Genomic DNA, 21510 nt, shown 5'->3' on the forward strand with positions numbered 1-21510 from the left:
GATTTCAGAAACCATGAAAATCGAAAAAACGAAGCAAAGAGAGAACGAACAAAGGAGATCCAACAAATATGGCAAGAAATTCAAAAAAATAAATGAAATCTTTTGAAAAATGAAAGTTATATATTTATGCATTAATTGATTTGAATTGATTTAAAATTCTGTTAAAAAGGCACGTAATATAAGCAGCACATTTAATGAGTGGATTTGTTCAGACTTATAAAATTTGTAAATACAAAACACTTGTAGGTAGAGATTACCTAATGATATATAGCAAAAAATGAAAAAATTAACACCCTAGCGTAAGCAATAGAAAAGAAAAAAAAAATATATTGAAAACCTGAAAAGGGAGATTTTTCAATCGTGGCAGTAGATAGATACTGTTATTGGTTCTTCCTTTTGGCACCCTATAAATACCCCATTTCCTTCTCACATCAATTAACCACAACCATCACCTGAACTCTCATCTCAAACCTAACTTTTCTGTTGATAATAATCACAGGTACTATATATATCTATGTGTTTTCTTAATATGCTTTGGGTTTTGAAATTAATATCACTAGCTAGGCTTTGTTGTTATTGTGAATTAATTAACTTTGATCATAATACTTGTTGGATGCAGATTACTAATTAAGATGATGGTGCCGGCAATGAAGAAGCAAGAAGAAGAAAGTAATAGTAAGATGTTTGTTGGAACATGCTGGAGTTCAATCTTGATGTCCAATAATAATAAGTCCATGGAAGAAGAAACATTGATGAATTCATTGAATTGCATTCCTCCTTATTACGTTGCAAAGACTAAAAAAGCCTCTCTCAGTGATAAGAGTCTCCAGATATGCACTGAAAGCCTTGGATCCGAAACCGGCTCCGATCATCTTCTCTTCTCTTCCTCTTCTTCTTATACGGTCCCTTCTCGCGTTCAGACTCAATTTCAGGCTCAAACTCAGGCTCTGCCAGAACAGCATTGTGCTAATAATCTTGTTGTCATCAACAAGTGCGCACCGCGTTCGCCTCCTTCTCTTCCTCCTCCGCTGCCTTCGCTTGGGACGCTGTCCCGCCGGCGTGACGGCAATGGGAGGCTGTTTCTAGAAGCTTTGCCAGCTGTTGCTGCAGCTTCTCACAAAAACATTAACAAGAACAACAATAAGCTCTGTGCTCAACGCCAAGACGGTCGTCTCGTCCTTACCTTTGCTGCTTCTAAAGAAGAAGAAGAAGAATTTGAGGAAGATGACAATGTTGTTGTTGATGAAGAAGAGGAATATGATGAAGATGATGAAGTAGAGGAAGCAAATCACGATGATGATGATGATGATGATGATGATGATGATGATGATGATGGTTACTTGGTTCATCATCACAATAATAATAATCCAAAGAGCATTATTAGTTGCAAGGATTCTAGAAGGTCTTTTCTACTATGGGAACCACATTGCATTGCTACTTAATTTCATGATGATTAATTAATTAATTAGCCATAATAATGTACTCTTATTTAATTTTTATTATATATATCACTCTACTTAATATCTGTCTTCTCTGTTGTCTCTACCAGCAGCTAGCTCCACTCTTTTCAGGGAGCTGCTGATTAATTAGTTCAAATAAATCAATTAACTGGACAGAGGAAGAGACAATGATACTTTACTTATTATTTGTAACATCATATATATTTCATATATGCTTATCTTCTTTTCATATTTTATTATTAACATGTTTATATTTATATTTATGTATGTGTTTGTGCATGTATACACAGGTAAATTTTGACAGTGATATCAAATTTGATAATACTTTTTAATTTTATCATATTCTTTATTTTTAAATTAAAAAATATACGACTAGTTTTAATTATATTTTTAAACATGATCAAAATTCATACTTATCATATGATTTTAGTATCCACTACCCGTGTGTATAAAAAAAGGTCAGAAAATTAATAAAATTTTTTTATTTTTTGTCAATAATTTTAGTCATTAATTTAATTTTTTTAGTTTAATAATTTAACATGTACACTTTAAAATCTTACTAATTGACTAGTGGTTAAAAAAGTAAATTCTACTGACTCAACCTTTTTCGTGTATATATATATATATAGTAATAATCTAATTAAGCTCATAGTTGACCTACCTAACTGGCTAGGTACTTATCATGTTGTCCTATATTTATAACGTTATTATGGATGGCTTATTTTAATTTCAACTTTGTAGTCCCTTTTATTTATGGGGTTATTCCAAAATGGGTCCTGTCTCTGCCTAACTCCTCTTATTCTTTGGGAACATCATGGATCCACCCCTCGTTTGTCTTTTGCCTCACATGATGCATGACTTTCCAACTTATTAAGACACTAAATTCAACACTCTTATTTTCCCTTTTTCTTCTTAATTCTATATATATCCCAACTTCTATACTAAAATTGACAAACTTATAAAAATGCCGAACTAAGGTGAGAAGGTAATACAGTGAGATTCAAATCTTATATATATACATCTATTTTTTAGTAACTAACTTTTAATAACTTATGTAATTAATCAATAACTGATAATATTTAATAATTAATACAATAATATCTTTCTTATAATTTACAAGACCATTCTATGTCATCGTTAATTTGAGTTACCTATATAGAGAATGATGATAACAATAACATCATCTACTTTTAATTAACTTTTAAATGAATTATATATAGTGTATTTTTTTTTTAAATAAAAAGAGCTCAATACACTGAAGTGAAGTGAAGCAAGTAAGAATAAAGAGCATAAAAATAAGAGATACTAAACACAAATAAAAAGATATATTTTGTTGTTATTTCTGGTATTGCTATTAATAATCAACACCATCTCAAATTCTGTAACTCAAAAATGATCTAATCTTGATTTCCTTAACATCTGTTTCAGTATTTTGAAAATTCTACTATTTCGTTCCAACTAAATATTCCAAACAACTATAAAAAAGTCTATTAGTCATTTTTTTGCTCAGACTTATAATTTGGTGTTCTAATCCAACTCTTAAAAAATTTTTTAACAATCTTTAACATAATCTAATCTCTATCAACACATGTCAGGTAAGTGTACCACACTTTTTAAGTAAATTCACAACTAAAAAATAAATGATGCACAAATTATATATAGTGTATTTTAGTTACCAATTTCATTGGGCGGGAAACAAACAAATATGATGATCAATTTAGCAAAGAGTAGTGTGAATGTGTGAAATGTGATTTTGCTTTTTTTTTTTTTTCATTCTAATGATCTTTTGGGTCAACATCAAAGAAGAGAAAAAGAAAGGGAAAGAAAAATATGACCAAATTAGTTAGAATATTAATTTAAAGCAATTGGTTTCCAAACTCTGTCATTTTATTATACTTTATTTTTCTTCCTTAATTATTGGAGAAACCTTTCCATTACGTGTCATTTTTTTCATCCACCACGGAAAATCTATATCTATGTAATGTATTGTAGAAGGAGGCTTTAGTAAGTGCCATGCCTTTGCTTTCTACACTCACTTTTACTTTATGGTCCATTATCAATACTTTATAATTCAAATAGCATAATTTATCTATATTCATCTAAGAAATTATAAATTTAAATCTCTCTATATTTAGTTAACAAAACTTTTATTCAATTTAGTTATTATGATTGACCACTAATTAACTTATTTTTGATCTAGTGATCATTATCTCTCTCTTAAAACTGATGTACCTGGGTTCAAAATTTGGTTGACACTAAATAATAGATAAAATTTTTAAATGTTGTGTGTATAAGTATAGTGCGAATAAATTTGTAATGTTTAGGATTAAAAATTATGATAATATTAAAGAGACTTTATTAATTGTTGTAACAATTAATGAATATTAAATAAAATAAATTTTGACTGATTTTAATTAATTTTATTTGTTATTAAATATTTTTGTAAAAATTGTTCAATTCATCTGACCCAACAATTCTTTTTTTCCTAGCCCAATCTATTATTGACTTATGCTTTAAGGTTCTAATTAATTAAGATTAATTAAAAAATGTTCTAATAATTTACGACTGAACCTTCTCATTTCAAGTGTACAATTCCTTCGTGACAACCAACTGCCTAGTTCCAATTTAATTATAGTTTAATTACAAACTTTTTTTTATCCCACTAACAAACTAAGTTCGAGAATTGATTTTTTGCTAGTTTATAAATATGAGTTTAATTTTAATATATTAATAATATAAAATATTTTATATAATCATTTAATTATATTTATTTTTTTTACATAACTATTTATACTATCAATATAAAAGACATATAAAACTGATTTACACTCACAATCATCCAAAATAATTTCTATGAACATTTCACCAAGGAGGAACAGCTACCTGCCTACCTCAACGTTTTAAAGATTTTTTTTTCTTTTTTGGTTTCTCACGGTATCCCCCAACTCAGCAGGCCAAGGACTAATCCGTCGCGGTACTGAGCTCCATTTAAGGGTTTGCCGCTGGCCAATGGGTCGTTTTAAAGATTTTCATATAAGAAAAAATGGATCTCTTTTCGGACTAGGAATTAAGGCCCAAAACCATTGAAATACAACTTGCAGAAAAGGCCCAAACATACAGCGTAAAAAAACATAGGTTCTAGAAATTTTCAATTTTATTTTTTATTTTTTATTTTCTAAAAAACAAAAGTCCCCAAACATAGCGTCGAAATTGTTGTAGGTGGAGCTAAATCTTATATTTTCTGGCGAGGTTGCAGCTGCAGGTGTGGTTTGATCCGAGAAGCTGGTAAAATCTGAAATTGAAATTGAAATCGGAGAAATGGGAGAGACAGCTTCTGCGGCTGCGTCCACCGTCGACGACGATTTGCTTCTCAAGAACTTCTTCGCCGAAGTCAGCGAAGCCGAGAGGGACAACGAAGTCGCTAGGTATTAGGGTTTTTTTTTTGGGGCACTACTTCAATTTTGATTTTAACTGGATGTTTCTTCAATTTGATGTTTCTTACTATGCTCAACAACAATTTTTCTACAAAAGATTTTTTTTTTAATTTGTTATTGGTTTAAAGTATGTATGCTGATCAACATTTGCAGGATTCTCTCTTGTTTTAAGTTGAATCCGTTTGAGTATCTAAAGCTTCCATTTGATTCATCACCTGATGATGTGAAAAAGCAGTACCGCAAGGTAACTTCATGGTTGGTTTAACTAACTATTTTGTTCTTGGCCTTGTTACAACTTACACTTGCTAATCCTTTTTTGTAGTTGTCTTTGATGGTTCACCCTGATAAATGTAAGCATCCACAAGCAAAGGAGGCTTTTGGAGGTATATGAAATTAATGCTTTTATCTTTCCTCTCTATTAAGCTTATTCTTGTTATCTTGCATGGAATTCTGCAACGTTATGATGTAAAATAGCATGTTATTGCTGTAGGATTTCAGAATTCAGAGTTGTACATCAATTAGCATGTTATTCTGTAGGCGCAGCTAGAGAAGTTCACATGAAAGTTTTTAATTGTTCTTAATGCTTGTTGTGCTATTTAATTGTCTGCAGCCCTAGCAAAAGCCCAACAATTATTACTAGACCAAAATGAAAGAGATTACCTTCTTATCCAGGTCAATTCAGCTAAAGGTTAGTATGGTTGTCTTTTTACTTATTATATAGTTCTTACCTGAAAATTCTTTCCATTAAGGGGTTTTATTCTGCCTCCTTTGTGGGTTGGGATTTTTTTTCTTTTTTGGATTCTCTGTTTCTTTGAAATTTTAGCACTTCAGCTGTGATTATTGATTGATTCTTAGCTGAGTGCTCTTAATTTTTACTGGTCATTTGTCTGCATTCCTCCACTTGTTTGTTATTGTGTGCAATATTCTCTTCATTGCATGTGTTATTTAATTGCTCATCTTTTAGTTTCTCATTTTTTTGGTCCTCAAATCTCTGAAAGAATTGCCTCTCATTTTTCCCCTATTGATATGGACTGCAGAAGAACTTAGAGCAAAGAGGAAGAAGCAGTTGAAGAAGGATACAGCTTCGAAAATTAAGTCTTTGGTTGAAGAGGTATGTTTACTGTTTTATTAGAGTTATATACAAATCTGTGATCTTTATTATGCACCTAGAACCTAGAATTTTGGAATACCCTCTTGTTGTGATGCACTGAGTCTTTCTTTTTGTTCTTCATCTGTCTATCCCCTGCTTGTTTCTAATCTCTTATAATTAGTATGCTATCAATACTAAACAAAAAATATACTGGTTGCCTTTCTTTTCCCCCCCAAAAGACCTATTATATTTTGTTCTCTCTTGTGCTTATCAGGGAAAATATGATAAACAATATGAACAGTCAGAGGAGTTCCAGAAAGAGCTCAAAATCAAGGTTCGTGAACTATTAACTGAACAAGAATGGAGGAGAAGAAAAATGCAGATGAGGGTATGCTCTAACAGTCTAACTACTTGTCATTATCCTTAAGATGCTGTTTATGTAGGAAAACTTAGCCTGAAAGTAATTATATGCATAAAAGGCATTCTTGTTTCTTACCTTGTATTTTCTTCAATATTATGTAGATATCAGAGGAGGAAGGCAGATTAAAAAAGGATGAAGAGGAACAAAAAGAGATGTGGAAAAGGAAGCGTGAACATGAGGAAGAGTGGGAAGGAACAAGAGAACAGAGGGTTAGTTTTCTATGATTTTGTCTAACTTTCATTATACATCCAACTGCAATTTGTTTTATTATCTTCCACAAAACATAATCTTTGTCTCACTTTTCGAACTTTTCCCTATGAAATGTACAATAATACAAATATGTATATTGTTCCTGATTATGGCCCAAACCCAATATGTTTTTTGGGTTCACATGTACTTCCCTTCTGTCTGTAATAAAGTTGAGTAGCAGTGTGATAGTAGTATATAAGTGGATATTAAAGTAACAAGATAAAACATTATTAGGGAAAATAATGAAGATAAGGCTGGCATAAAGTTGTCCATCCTTAGACCCCAAAACGGTGGAAGCCAGCCTTGGTCTTGTGGCCACCATTTTTCAGTTCTTGTTGCATGTTAGTTGTTCATGAGTCTATGAATCACACCCCTAGAGCCTTGTTTGTTCATATGGATGCATTCTCCTCTACCTCACCCAATCATTGCCAAATGGCAATTATGAAACTTACTTCGCATTTCTATTTATTTCATTTAGTACCATCAGTTCTTTATTTAACTTGTTTCTGAATTCAGAAACAATACTTGGCTATTGTTTTTCTATTGTTTTTTAATTAATGCTCTTTTGGATTGTCAGTAACAACTTTCTGTTCAGATGGCTGTACAAGAAGTTAATATGGGTTCATTGGTTGCAATGAATTTATAGATTATATAGTCAAAGAAACCATCATGCACGCCACTTAGTTTTGACAGTGTTGATGATTCATATTGTACAGGAACTTGAAATTTAGTCTAATTAAAATATCAATGCAGTTTTTTTCTTATTGCTTTTCTTCAGAAAAAGATTTAACATTGTACAAAATGTGGATAATGTTACTACAACGGATTTATTATCAGGTGTCGAGTTGGAGAGATTTCATGAAGGGTGGAAAGAAGGTGAGATATGCTGCTTGCTGTTTTTTGTATAAGCTGCTGTTCCATTTGACACGCGGAGCAAAAGAAATGGTAAATTCCTTGACTAATATTTTGTTGTGCGTATATATGTGCAGAATAAGAAAGGAGAACTTCGGCCCCCTAAGCTTAAGACGGAAGATCCAAACAAATCCTACGTTCAGAGGCCTGTCAAAAGAGGTTAGACTGTGTTTGGAGGCATTTCATACACAATCAATCTAACAAAGAAGTCCCTGAGAAGAGAGCACTCATTTATGCTGGCTATTCCTTTGTCTGTCAATTTGATGGATACTTGTTAGCATGTTTATCAGTGGGGTCACGAGATGCATCTAGATGGGATGTTACACAAGAACTCATACATAGGGATTTTAACTAGTGTGTCATTATTAAGTCTTTGTCAGAAATTATGTAACTTGCTGGTTCCGGCCTATTGAAAATAGGATTATATTTAGTTTGCGTCTCCAGCGAGTCATATTTGAGAATTTCCTTCATAGTGCCAAGAAGTCCATTTAGAAAGAGATTCAGTGAACATGCAATCTGTTTAAAAACTGGAAAATGTTCAATTTCTGGACGCTTAAAAATTAGACGTGTGATTATATAATAAAATTTCACAGTCAAGTTAATATGAACAAACAACGTATTTCATTTCGTCATTATCGCCGCAATATTGAACTGCAAGAAAGCATTGTAAAGACGGAAATGAATCAGAATGGAGTAACCCCATAATCCTAGGCTCCGGAAGAGAAGAGAAAAAGACAATAAAAGAACCACGTAAGCTTCTTGAATCCTAAGACTGCGAAATCTATTATCGAATTTGCGATATTCCCTACCAGAGAATGTAGATTCACACAAAAATTAATTGTACAGATTAAGGATAAAAATTACACAAAGCAACACCTATGATACATGGGACATCCGACAAAGGTTTCTGATTTTATATATCTCACCACATAAAACCCTCTTGTACTCTTGATTAAGAAAGAAAGGGAACCAAGGAGCCATAGCAAAAAATATTGAAGAATTAATGACAAAAATAGCCATCTTTGACAAACCATGACCTTTTTTTTACTAGTACCTATGCTCAATTTACACGGGGTGGGTGAACCCAGAATGCAGCTTCTAGCTTTTGTCAAAGCAAACCTAGAAGCGGCTACCAACCTTGCACATTACCTTTTTATCTTCTCGAAGGTTTGCTGATTACGCAGTGAGAACCAAACCCAGGAAAGCCAAGCTTTCTGCTGCAGGGATGAAGACCAAAAGCCCAGGGCCTCCCGTAAATCGCATCATGCTATGTACAGAGCACTAAAACAAGGCGATAGCACGAACCGGTAAGGCACAAATAATAAGGACATTTTTAATGATCACTATATCCAAGCGAGCGAACCTCGGTCATTTGTTACTTGGGGACGGCCTCTAGTTGGCGTCGGTGGTCTGTTGGCATTCAATTCCTATACAATAACATATAGAAATATTACTTTAATCACCATTATACCATGTAAGAAATTGACCACAGTAAGAAATTCATCTAGCCGCCTTCATGTATATTTGATAGGTGCAGTACGTTAAATTACAGAGCACCGCAATTCAATTGAGAACAATTATTGGAGTACCTGCATCCATGTATCTTCAATATGCCTCTCAGGTGATGTCTCCGGTGAAGACATCGCTGGTGGTAATGGATGAATTAATTTAGGAACCACAACAAGGTCCCTACCCAAAACTAATATTGCCCCAGCATTGTTTGCAGTGCCTAAAGAAACAAGGACGTGCCAAAATCAGAAGCAAATATATAGAGAGCAAACAGTAATTTAGAAGTCAGCAATATATACCACAATAATTTGTAGCTGAGAAAAGCGTGATCAGATGTCCTTGGGCGAAACGTTCAAACCCATCCATGACACATTCATGTGCACGGACAATCAGCTGAAGATCATTGTTATTGCAAAATTCTATGACACGATCAGGCTGCAGGCCAAACACCATTTACATGAGCATAATAACACAGGTATGTGATGATTGATCAGAAAAGCATAAATATCCTTAAATTACTTTAAAGTTTCTAGAATAATGAAGCAATGTTCATAAGCATTTTAGATTTATCAACTTCTCATGCAAAAAAGTAATTTTTTTAAGTAAATGATTACCATAGTGATCATCTAAAACCTTTTGAACTACCAAAAGGCCATATAGAATTGAAAAAAAAAAGAAAGAAAAGAAAAATCAATCATTTGGAAGATAATAAGTACTCACCCCAAAAGTAACCAATCCAGGACCTCTTGCATTTGGCCGTAGTCCTTCCACACTATCATTCTCTGTAGGATCAGACCTAGAGAAACATTTCATGCTCTTATCATCCAAAAGGACACCCAGTAAATTGTCTCATACAATAGCACACAAATGAACTAACCACAATAGATCCATCAGCACAATTGACCCTGCTTCCATTGGAATTGGACGTTGAATGTTCTCAATCTGCTCAACGTGATTTATTGAACGACCAATGCCACCATGCATGCAAATAATCTTTTTCTCAATTAAAGCCGCCAGAGGCAGCCAATTAAACAGACGGTTCACCCGATGCCATGTCCAAATTCCATCTCTCTCACCCTGATAAGCAACTAACACCATTGATTGATGTGCCAATACCATAGATAAATTAGGGAGGAAAAGCTTGGCACTTAAAATTCCTTACCATCCTTTCAATGCACTCAATTCGGAAGCCAAAAAGAGCATTAATATCTGCAGCTTCATGGTTTCCACGAATTAGATGTACATTTTTGGGATATTCAACCTGTAATATTAACATCACAATGCAAAAATCTGAGGCATCAATCTTGATAATAACACAGTAAGACAACATTAAGCCATCAAGCATCAAAGTACCTTCAAAGCAAGGAGGAGGCATATAGTTTCCAAACTGTGTTGTCCCCGATCAACATAATCTCCTAGGAATAGATAATCGATATATCTGATAGTCATTTATGCAAATTAGCAACAGAAAATATTGAATGCCTAAATCACGAAATGTATAATAGCCAAGTTAAGGTTTTTGGGATTGGATAGAAATCAGAAAAGAAAGAGGTAAAACACGAAGTATATTATACTAATGCGGTAACAGTTCTTCTGACACCTTTTATTCATACTAAATCTATGACTGAAACAACAATGAACCTTTACCTTGGGTGAAGTACAAGCCATTTGTTGTCACATTATTTTGCAGCGATTTTTTTATGAAATTCTTGGTTTAGGAATTTAACAAAGTGCAGGAGGTGCCCTGGGTTTTTGGATAATTTCTTGTTGACTATCTTAACTGATAATGGGAAAAGGAATAGCGAAACTCTTTTGGCAATGTGCAACTTACGTAAATTGTTGATCTACTTGATGGAGCATGATTCTTCCCTCTCTAAATAGATTTCTTTGGATGAACAGCTCCTTTCAGGTATTACACATTTGCCTTGTGTTTGCTGTATACCACTAATTGTCTTCAATAAAGCCTCTAGTAGACTTGTGTCACTATCATTATTATTATTATTTTCAAAAATAGGTTGTGGTTTTCACATATTGTATATCAACAACCATGTTAAATACTCTTAAAAGTAACCTATTGACCAATTGCTTAAACCAAGATACAACAACCATCAACATGCACAGAAGTAAGAACACATAGCAATATCCTTATTTACAAATACAAACATTGATGGCACAATCGAACTTACGCTATGTCACCAGCAGTTGATGGTGAACCATATTCATCAAAAAGCCGCATGAGATCCCCAAACTGCCCATGTAAATCACCAAATATTTTAATTGGAGCCTTAAGCCGTAATACACTTGGTTCACTAGAAAAGATCCGCTCGGCACTGTCACAAAGATCAGCAATTTCATTGCAATCTAAGAAAAACTGCCGGCGAACTGGTGGTTTCCATCCACGAGGCTTTAAGAGGTGTGCTATGACCTACAATATAACATATATAAGAAACAAATTTGAATATAACATGACGCAACAGACTTTGAAATACAACATAACATATATAACAAGAAGGCAACAAGTAGATGTAAACATAAACCACAGTTCAACACAACACAATTAGATCAAGAGATGTGATACAAGATGGAGTAAGCTAGGAAATGAAAGGAAGGTCAATAAAAAAGACCTATCTGATGTTCTAGACCTGATTAACTGGTCTACTGTTCATGGTTACAACAGTTAGAAGTTAGGTCCACAACAGTTGACAGATAAATCCACAGAATTTCAACGTCCATGTTACTTAATATCATCATATATGTGCACTACATATATATTAGAGAGAGAACTTTTTATGAATTCTAAATAGAAACAAACTATTTTGGTAATGTTATCATATGAATTATAATTATTATTTTTGCACGCTTGATAACTAGTAGTAAGAAGAACCTGTACCTTTTTTGGCACACTATTGATAGACATCTGTCTGTCTAATAATTTTCTAGCAGCAGTTGCATTTTCTGGAGTTCCATAACTGACTCGCCTGCCCTCATTTTCAAATTGATCAATTGAAAGCTGTCTAACCATACCACCTAATGCTCCACCGGTCTCCGCAGCAACAACCACCTTGAAAACATTCAACTTAGAATAAGAAATTGCACTTATAATTTTTATAAGAACTCTTTTGTTGATAAAATTTTATAAGAACTTATAGCATAGTTTTCTTTGACAACAAAAGATGTATCACTCACAGCTCTATGATGCAGCCGGACACCGCCAGAAGCAATGATATTTGACCCTGCAGAATCAGGTTTGATAAAGGAAGACTGTTTCCCACTTGGGGTAGCATCAGCTCCACCGTCTCTGTCAGGCAATTCAACTTCACCATTCTCTTGCCGTGCCTTGGCTGCAGCCAGTGCAGCACTGATAGCTTCAGCTTCTGCAGCTGATGCTTCGACCAGATACTCAACTCCCTTGCTTGTTCGCCTGTTAACAAAGTTCATCAGATTAATGAGGCCAAAGATGTATAATTAAACACTTTTCCCAAGGATAACAAAAACTCTCACCGAGAACCCTGAAGCATGGCATTTTCGGTGCTGATATCTGTATACATATCTCCATTCATTGGGGGAGCGACTGGATTTCCTAATACAACTGAACCATCAGCAGCAGCTTCAGACATTGTTTGCCTCGTCCTCTCATCAAATCCATATTTTCCAGGTAAGTGGCCTGCTTGTACATTAGATGCAGCCGCTGCTGCTGCATGTGAAGCGGCAGTAGTTGTTTCTGAAGCAGCAAGATCTACGGCAACAAGTAGGTCATCTAGCAATACTCCTGCAGCACAATCCCAAAACATTCCAGTCCATCTCACTGAGTTATGAATTGGTTAAGATAACCACATGCCAAAATGAATATTAAAAGAATCAACCATAAACTAAAAATGTTCCAGACAAGACCAGACATCTCAGCTTGGAGCGTGAACAAACATTGACAGGCAATTATCACGGAGAATAGCAATTACAAAAAAAAGGTGAGATCTTGATTAAAATGGAAACATATTTTGGTTATTCATAAAGAAAATGGAAAGAAATCTTGTTTAAGTTACATTGAAAAATGTTGTAATAAATAATTAACTACATAGATTTTATCTGACAAGAAACCATTGAGCAACTTAATTCATTGGAATTCCCTATGATTGTTGCCTTCAACAGCATCAGAGGCCGTGGCTACCATACTAATTGAGTCCTTTTATAGCCCAGTTTTTATGTCTCAATAGATGATACGCATCAAGTTAATAGATTATTTGCAGAGTTCTATAATTCAATGCAGAAATCACAGGCAGGATTCAAGTGTTTGACTGCCTCAAGTCAACCCATAAAGAGCTCTTTTTAAAATAATCAACCAACATTACTAGGTGGATAGAACTTGTAACCCAAAAACATCAAGAAAGGATTTCAATTTTCAAGCAGTACTCAGGTTGTATAAACTAGTAATCTGAAAGCTATATGAATCCATTTAATGTTTAAACTTACCCCCTCGTAAACCACCATAAATAAAAATTAGGTCACCAACAGCAGCAGCTGCATGCCTACAACGCCGAGTCAACTCAACTGCAGCATCTCCTCCGGCTGCATCAGCACTGTATCTACCAGTTCTTGGACTAGTGACAACAGATTTTGTATCACACCAAACACCAGCAGCAGTGTCAAGTACTGCAAAAATGCAAATGAATAAAAAAACAGAAAATAGCCATAGACAAATATAATTGCACTTATAGCACCAACAAGGAGTTTTAAGGGGGAAACACAAGTACTTTGCTCCTTAATTTCCAAAAAAAAAAAAAGAATAATAATATAATAATAAGGGAAAAGTATACTTTATACCCTCAATGTTTAGAGTTGCTTTCAATTTTACCCATAAGTTTTATTTCGTTTCAATTTTACACAAACCATTTCTTATAGTTTCAATTTTACCCTTCCATTCGATTTTTAACAGTTAAAGATTAGTCAAAATTGTTTTTCCCAGTTTTGCCCTTTTTCATCAACTCTTCCCACTCTGAAACTCAACGTTGCCGTTGCAGCTGCTGCCACCATGCACCACAACACCAGTGGAGAAGAGGGAAAGTTCATGATGGTATATTTACAATTTTTGTTAATAGATTTTAAGCAACAACAAAGTCTTATCCCACTAGGTGGGGTGTCATAGATTTTAAGCAAATTAGGGGAAAAAAGGGGGTAAAACTGAAATTAAAATAAATTTTTGGTGTAAAATTAAAACGAAATAAAACTTAGGGGTGAAATTGAAACTAATCCTAAACATTTAGAGTATAAAGTATACTATTTCCTAAAACAGAATTGGGAACAACTTGTATAAACAAGTGTTCTTTTGGAGGGGGAATAGAACTAGAGCACAAAGATCAATAATACGTTTTTGTATTACATGCAATAGACATAGGTGGGGGGAAGAGATTTAGGAAGCCAGCACCATGGAGCCAAACCAAGTACCTGCTACACTTGATGAGTCTTCTACCATCCTTCCTCCACCAAGAGCCCCACCAGACACATGGAGCCTTGCATTAACAAATACCTAAATCATTAAATTAAACAAATTATGATTCTTGAATACTTATAAAATCAGCTACAAGAATTAAAATAAAATGAAAGAAACTGAACCAACCGCAGCATGCTGATATCTTGGTGATGGTGAAACACCAGGGGCAATTGCCCATTCCCATCGACCATCTCTATGCTTAGCAAGTCCATATGCACTTGCCAATGGCTGCAACATAAGTGGTAAGAAGAAAATTTCACTAAAGCTTAGGAGGAAACATTTCACAATAATCACATTAAAATTTAAATAATAATAATGATAATAACAAGAATCCCATTAGAATTATTTTCATATTTACATAATATATCCTCATGTATTTATTTTCTAATAGTCAGAAAAAATGTACCACACACCCACACATATAGAGGAATAGGTACTTATACCCATGTCCTTGCACGTAGGACAATACCACTGTAAGCTTAAAGCTTCTCCTGTGGTGTACTTTGTTTGGACCGTAACATGCTTCTGCATTGTAAGGCTCATGTTACATTTCACAAACCCTAGAATATCTTTAGGCACTGGGTCACATGTTTCTTATATAGAACAGTTCTGTTGAGTTTGTTTTCTGGCTTGGGGTAAAAAGAGACTGAAAAGAACTCCATGGGAATGTGCAATGGTTGCCATCTTCAGGTGCATTTTATGGGAGTGGACCACACGTGTCCTTAAGAGCGTCTCCCTGCGCCAAATTTGTTTGGGATAGAGTTATGTTCTTAGGTAGCACTCTCTAAATTGCAAAGCGGTTGGGTTGGCACTACTTGTTTCTGGAAATATTCTGTTTTGTTTTACTTTTTTCAGCTCTTGCTAATACCTTACACTCCCCCTATACTAAATTCTCTCCTTTTTAATAATACTTCTTTTCTAAAAACAATCCAGCAAAGACACTTAAACTCTGCACGACCATCATATGGACATGCACAAGCCGTAGACAAAAAGATACAATAGTGTATGAGTGCCAAATGAGAGAATTGTATAAGGAACAAATTGAAAGCTTGGAAGTAAAACAAATAAACAGAATAAATAATAACTCACAACACTATTGGCATCTCTCCCTCCACAAAGCAGAAGCAGTCCATCAGAGCGTGCACTTGCAGTTGCATACCTACTCACAAACAAATTATTAAATAACAACTCCTTTCCACATTGATAAGTTTCACTATAAGATAGCCAAAATTCACAAATAGAAGGAAGGCAGGTCTATATAATTTAAATTAAAAAAAGCAGCAAACCAATGAAAATTATTGCTACAAATGGAAAAGGTAACTAAATTAAGAGAATGATTTTCTTTGGCTTTCTAGAACTACAGCCTAATTTTATTTAAAAGGAATTTAAGAAAAGCAAGAGTAAAAGAACAAGAAACACAATCCAAGAACTTTTCCTTGGATACGAAAACAGTTTGAAAAATGGAAACATTAAATGTAGTTAGCAACTAAATTAACTTGGCATAAGTATTACCAATTAAAATTCTCACATAAAGTAAAACTGAAATTAAATATCTAATGTAACCACTGAATAGTTTGGTAAATGAATGATTTGAGTGACAATCTTCAAAACCTAATCTAACACCTAAAAGGCTAAAAAATAAACATATCACCTCTTCATAAGAATTTAAAACTAAAACGTACATAGTACGTGAAAATATCAATCTAGAAAAGAAAAATTCAGATAGAAGTATACATGCATGGAGGTGGACCCTCTCCTTCTGGCTCCAACTTGCGCCATTCATAAGGCTTGGCAGCTGTGTCCAAGGCCCAAACATCAGCCAAAGGTCTCTTTCCTGGGAAGCAAAGGCCAAACTAAGTGCAACGTCCAATAAATAAATAAAAATAAAATAAAACAACCAAACAACGCACACAATGGAAAAGGGCTAGGCATTTGACCAGTTACCATCATTTCCTCCAATAGCCATAAGATACCTCTGCCCCACCAAAGCCATTACATGTCCATAGCGTGACCCTGGTCCAGGGCCTTGAACAGATACTCTACAAATAATTCAGAACCTACTAGATTAGTTAAATATCATTGGAAACATCAAGGGGGAAAACAGGTTGCAAGTCTAACCTATGCCACCGGGGCATTTGCTGAGTGAGATCAAGAACATGAAGATCCTCTGCTGACAAACCAGCAGGACCGATGCCACCCTGGGTAACAATGCAATAATTCAAAAGAATTGAGCATCAACATTTACAGAAAGGAAATCAAATCCACCAATATTATGAGAACTTAAGAGATGCCCCCTCCATGATACCTGAATAACCACCATGGTCCCTACAGCAGTTGCCACATGTGCAGCCCTTGGAGTTGGAGGCTCTCCATAGGGAGTTATCCTGCAGCATATTGCTTTATGAGCACTAAAGCCAAGTGCGAAAGGCTATAAATGCATTATTCAAGTCTTAAAGTAGGCAGGAAATAATGACCTAGTTCTAAGCTTACCTAGACCATTTATTAGTCATGACATCATAACAGTGGACATCGGCAGTGGCACCAGCTAAACCTGCAGAGCAGATAATATACTAGTCATGATAGATTCCAAGCATAAACATTTATCACTAAGTTTTTAAAGCTACAAGACATGTTCAAGAAAAAACTCCCTTCAAGCTAGTTAATATCAAAGTCTTTCTACGAAGGTGGAGGGGGGAAAAAAGATGTGAATCCAAATTAATCAGAGTTCATTTTGTGGCATTGCTCACAGAAAGATGAATAGATAATAGCATATTAAGGTATTGCCAAAATAACCAATAATGTTTGCACCAAATAAAGTTTTCAGCGTCTTGTTACTGCCATTATTATGCACCATGAATCATGAATATGGAAAATCCAACTTGGATTACCTAGATCTAAATATTAAAAACAAAAACCATTTCAGGCTTAAAATGGCTACCAAAAGCATGATGATTGGAATTATTATAATAGGGCATGGAAATAATTCAAAACAGAAACTCACTGTATTCTCCAAAAAATGCAATGTGTGATCAATAACAGTTGAAACAAATACTCTTCAGAACACGAATTGAAATATAACATTCTAACTAAGTAAAACAATTTGGGTTCACAAGGTTTCCACATGACTGAACCAAAGATGCCACTCAATATTTATATGCAAAATGGGAAAGGCTCCAACCTCCTTTTCACATTCTTGAGCCTCTACCTTAGATAGGCTTTTCAGAGAGAATGCTGTAGGCATGGTTAAAAAATGCTTTCATGACAAAGTGATCAAGAATCCAACAGTTAATGAATATGTATGTTGTTGTGTCCGATACCATGTCTACCGATACTGCCATTCTTCAAATTTAAATTAAATTTTAGCATAAAGTTTACTGTGCTTAACTCCGCCTATGATACACTTGCGGTACATAGCCGGTCCCAAGCCCGGATAAAGGAGGAGGGTTGTGTTAGGTCTTCGGCAACCAACATAAAAATATAGCCGAACCCCTATGACAAAGTTTACTGTGCTTATGTATTATCTATGCTTCAAAAACAGAGCAATTTGCATAAAAGAGCTTCATCTAAAAGAGCTTAAGTAGTTAGGAGAGATGACTCTTTAGTCTTAACAAGCTCATTTGGGTGAACGGATCGAAACATAATGATGTGGCACGAATGAGAAATAACATAAACAAATCACCACGCCCATTTTTAAGATGCATTATATTGAGTGAAGGATAGAAAACCAATGAAAGGAAGTTATCCTGGAAGGTTCTTAATGAAGTTCTAACTATCAATTAACTGCGTCAAAAAATAAAGGGTTCTCATGAAAAATAATAAATTCATTTCATTTAAATGCATCATACACACAAGTCTGTGTGCGTATGTGAGTTCTTTATCTTAAGATGAGGAAGAGGTTACAGTAGCACTTAATGAGAATAATGGCAGGAAGTCATCCAAAGTCGTTTGATCATGTATGGAAAAACATGAGACAAACTTAAAAAGTGAACCAAATGGAAAGTAGTCTAATTAAATTGGGTGAAGACCACAGAAAGATTAAGAAGGCTATAATCTAAATGAAATCATTCAAGTTTAGAGTTTGAATAGAGCTCTATGATGTTGTTTGAATGCAAGCATGTAAACCCTACGAGTGGAATATTACTGCTGTTTTTGCAAGTTAAACCATCCAACAAAGGAATGATCGTAAATAACATGCCATCTCCACTACATTCAATTCTATTCTAATATTATTCCACCCAACCAAATGAATCATTGTGGAGCCTCTGCAATCAATAAAAGCAGGTTTATGAAAACACAAGTTTCAATGACGGAAGAATTTATATCATTAGCACCCAGACTACGACATAGAGTAAGTCTGAATAATCACTCATTCCTTCCCATGTATGCATTTTCCATGTCTTGAAACAACTATGTAAAGAGGGATTTTTCGTTCAAACATCCCTAAGAATTAATAACTAGACAAGTAGACATTGACAAAGAAACAAAAGCTCGTGTGTGAATCCAAATTCAAAATGCAATTCAACTTTAAAACACACGAACCATGAAAAATTCAAAATACTCAGCCATGATATAACAACTAATGGTAACAAATGCAAGGTAAAATTAAATAAGATAATGAAGCACATACGTATTCCAGCATTTCCAGCAGACGACGGAGTCCCTGAAGCCGCAGAATTGCCTTCAAGAGCAGTGGCACCACCGAACAATATCAGCCTGGGACCAATGTACCCAGGAGCTCCCTCCTCTCCGACGGCTGCCACCGCCGTCAATGTGTGGCCGCACCGCGGACCTGGCCCGTCCTCCTTCTTCTCAATAATCGCGTTCATCGCCGAATAAGTTGGCGCCAGCCTCGGCCCTATCACCGGACTCTGCTGCACCTGAGCAGGCGCCTGCTGCTGCTGTTGCACAGGCAGCTGAGCCGCCGCCGGAGATCCACTGCCTGAAGACGGTGACTCGGCCAGCTGCTCTACCTCTCCCGCAGCCGGCGCCGGAGCAGCAGCACCGGCGGATGGAGCGTGATCGGCCTCCTGCACCATCGAGGAATCAACATCCATTACTTCAACCCTAAGATTCGAGCAATTCCGTCAAGATCGGAGGCTAGAATTCCAGCAAAATCGAATTCCTAGCCAACATTTGGATTCATTCCTCGGAATCCAAAGGCTTCGAACGAACTCGCTCCTTTCAATAACAAACGCTAGGAACTACACAACTTAAAAGGAACGAACTCAATGTTGACGAATTGAAACAAAGGAAGGGTTGAGCTCAGATCCTCGATTCTTCAATCGGAAGACGGAAGAAACGAAACGCGTTCGGAGAATAGTAAGCAGCTCGGAGGAAAGTCCTTTAGGTTTTTTTCCCCTCTCTCTCTCTCTTCTCGCTTGTGTTTCTCTCTCTTCTGTGTTGAAAGTTGAAACCCAGAGAAAGAAAAGAAAAGAAGCGGTCGAAGAGGCAACGAAACGGGAAACGGAGACGATCTCAAAGCCACAACAAAAACTCAACCCAAAAGCCCCAAATATTAAAAATAAAATTATTTTAAAAAAAGTTATTTTATGTAAATAGCTAAACAAATAACAAACGATAAAGAAATTAAATTATAAAAATCCAATCGCTTTGTCTGTGCTGTCCCCTTCTCTCTTTCTCTCTGTAGTGTCTGGATTTATTTTTTTAAGAAAAAAAAAAGCTTTGCTGTTTTTTTCCTTTTTTAATATTTTGTTTGTTGGTGCGGTCTACAGTGTTTCGTTTATTTTCCTCGTTGAAAAAGAAAACGGGGGGACCGGGATCAACCGGCTAGGGTAAGAAGTGTATGGGGATGAATGCGGCGGCAGTGGCGGCGGAGAACGGAGAGGATTCAGCGAAATCCGGTGTTTGTTAATGGTGGTGGAATGTTCCTAATTGCAAGGAGGTTTGCCTTTTAATAGAAGGGTTTAACAGCGCAGCGATAGCTAGCATATACAGCAGAGTGAAAAAGCACGCGCATTACACTCTCTTTTAAATTTTACAGGAGTTTGACTAATTTTATATGGATTTACTAATTTTGCCTAGGATTAGCATAAAAATAATTCACTCTAAACCTTTTTTATTAAATAAAAAGTTTTATATCTCCTTTGTAAATTAAGTAACTTTTAATCTTTTTTATGTATTATGTTTCATATTATTTGTTTGAATAATGCGATTCAATTTTTTTTCTCAACATTAATTAACTTTTTGGCTAATTATTTATATTTAAATTTTAGAATTTAAATTTAAAATTTAAAAATTATGATTTAAAATATTTTATGTTTTTCTTTTGTTTTTAATTTTTCAATAACAAATTAATTTACGAGAAGCAGAAGACTATATTATCTACTTTTCTGATACATTAGTATTTTTCACAAAGCAAGCTAACATAAAGCGTAACTTAATAAAATCAGCCAGAAATATAAAAATGCAAAACATGGCAATTTGATATCAAGCTAAATAAGTTTTTTTTCACGCTCATTCTCTAAAAAGGAAATATTATGTTTGTTTGTATAATAAAACATAATTTGAGGTCAATATAAAAGATTTTGATTGATATATATTGCATAAACATCAACCTTTTTAATCATCTCTCCAACGTATATAAAATAAGTGTAATTATTTGTGTCACGCACATGATAAAATTAAAATTATAATTTTAAATTATTTTGTTAAAATTAATTTAAATTATAATAATTTAATTAATAAAAAAGTAATACTTTTTTTAATAAATTAGACATATATACTGAATGTGATCATAAATAATCTAATAATATTTAAATCCATTAATAAATTATTATAGGTGTAAGAACATATTAAAATCAGCTGAAAATAAACAACAAATTATTAAAGAATTCTAATAGAGAGAAGTGAATCCTCTCTAGTGAAAAAAAAATTGGATGGTGTCCAGTGTTAAATCTAACCTTTTATTATTCTCTCTCATATTTATTTTT

At 34.6% G+C, this 21510-nt stretch overlaps 3 protein-coding genes across 5 annotated transcripts; 2 read left to right on the plus strand and 1 right to left on the minus strand.

The window, feature by feature from the left end:
- The first annotated feature begins 339 nt into the window (after positions 1-339).
- Positions 340-1696, plus strand: LOC112706958 (protein FAF-like, chloroplastic). The gene is made up of 2 exons (XM_025758496.3): positions 340-499; positions 620-1696. The coding sequence occupies exon 2, from the start codon at positions 633-635 to the stop codon at positions 1440-1442; it is 810 nt and encodes a 269-aa protein (XP_025614281.1). The 5' UTR covers positions 340-499; positions 620-632; the 3' UTR covers positions 1443-1696.
- Positions 1697-4587: 2891 nt separating this feature from the next.
- LOC112706961 (uncharacterized) lies at positions 4588-8005 on the plus strand. 2 transcript variants are annotated; one of them, XM_025758499.3, is made up of 9 exons: positions 4588-4885; positions 5048-5138; positions 5217-5277; positions 5505-5582; positions 5932-6005; positions 6259-6372; positions 6507-6614; positions 7492-7530; positions 7644-8005. In XM_025758499.3, the coding sequence occupies exons 1-9, from the start codon at positions 4779-4781 to the stop codon at positions 7728-7730; spliced, it is 759 nt and encodes a 252-aa protein (XP_025614284.1). In that variant the 5' UTR covers positions 4588-4778; the 3' UTR covers positions 7731-8005. The 2 variants fall into 2 exon arrangements, 1 of the variants encoding a protein (XP_025614284.1); XR_011864770.1 differs by having other exon boundaries at positions 4611-4885; positions 7433-7530.
- A 320-nt stretch (positions 8006-8325) lies between these two features.
- On the minus strand, positions 8326-20550 carry LOC112706960 (serine/threonine-protein phosphatase BSL3). 2 transcript variants are annotated; one of them, XM_025758498.3, is made up of 22 exons: positions 19188-20550; positions 17051-17111; positions 16866-16944; positions 16679-16758; positions 16505-16599; positions 16295-16394; positions 15650-15719; positions 14687-14788; positions 14515-14596; positions 13543-13722; positions 12577-12844; positions 12262-12496; positions 11966-12136; positions 11262-11500; positions 10429-10513; positions 10238-10336; positions 9953-10152; positions 9796-9871; positions 9375-9510; positions 9156-9295; positions 8930-8993; positions 8326-8847 (listed from the first exon to the last, which is right to left on the minus strand). In XM_025758498.3, exons 1-22 carry the CDS (start codon positions 19612-19614, stop codon positions 8834-8836), a joined length of 3003 nt encoding a protein of 1000 aa, XP_025614283.1. In that variant the 5' UTR covers positions 19615-20550; the 3' UTR covers positions 8326-8833. The 2 variants fall into 2 exon arrangements, with proteins under 2 accessions (XP_025614283.1, XP_025614282.1); XM_025758497.3 differs by having other exon boundaries at positions 8732-8993; positions 19188-20449.
- Positions 20551-21510: the final 960 nt, after the last annotated feature.

The sequence above is a fragment of the Arachis hypogaea genome, chromosome 8 (assembly GCF_003086295.3).
Source record: "Arachis hypogaea cultivar Tifrunner chromosome 8, arahy.Tifrunner.gnm2.J5K5, whole genome shotgun sequence".
NCBI classification, from domain to species: Eukaryota; Viridiplantae; Streptophyta; class Magnoliopsida; order Fabales; family Fabaceae; genus Arachis; species Arachis hypogaea.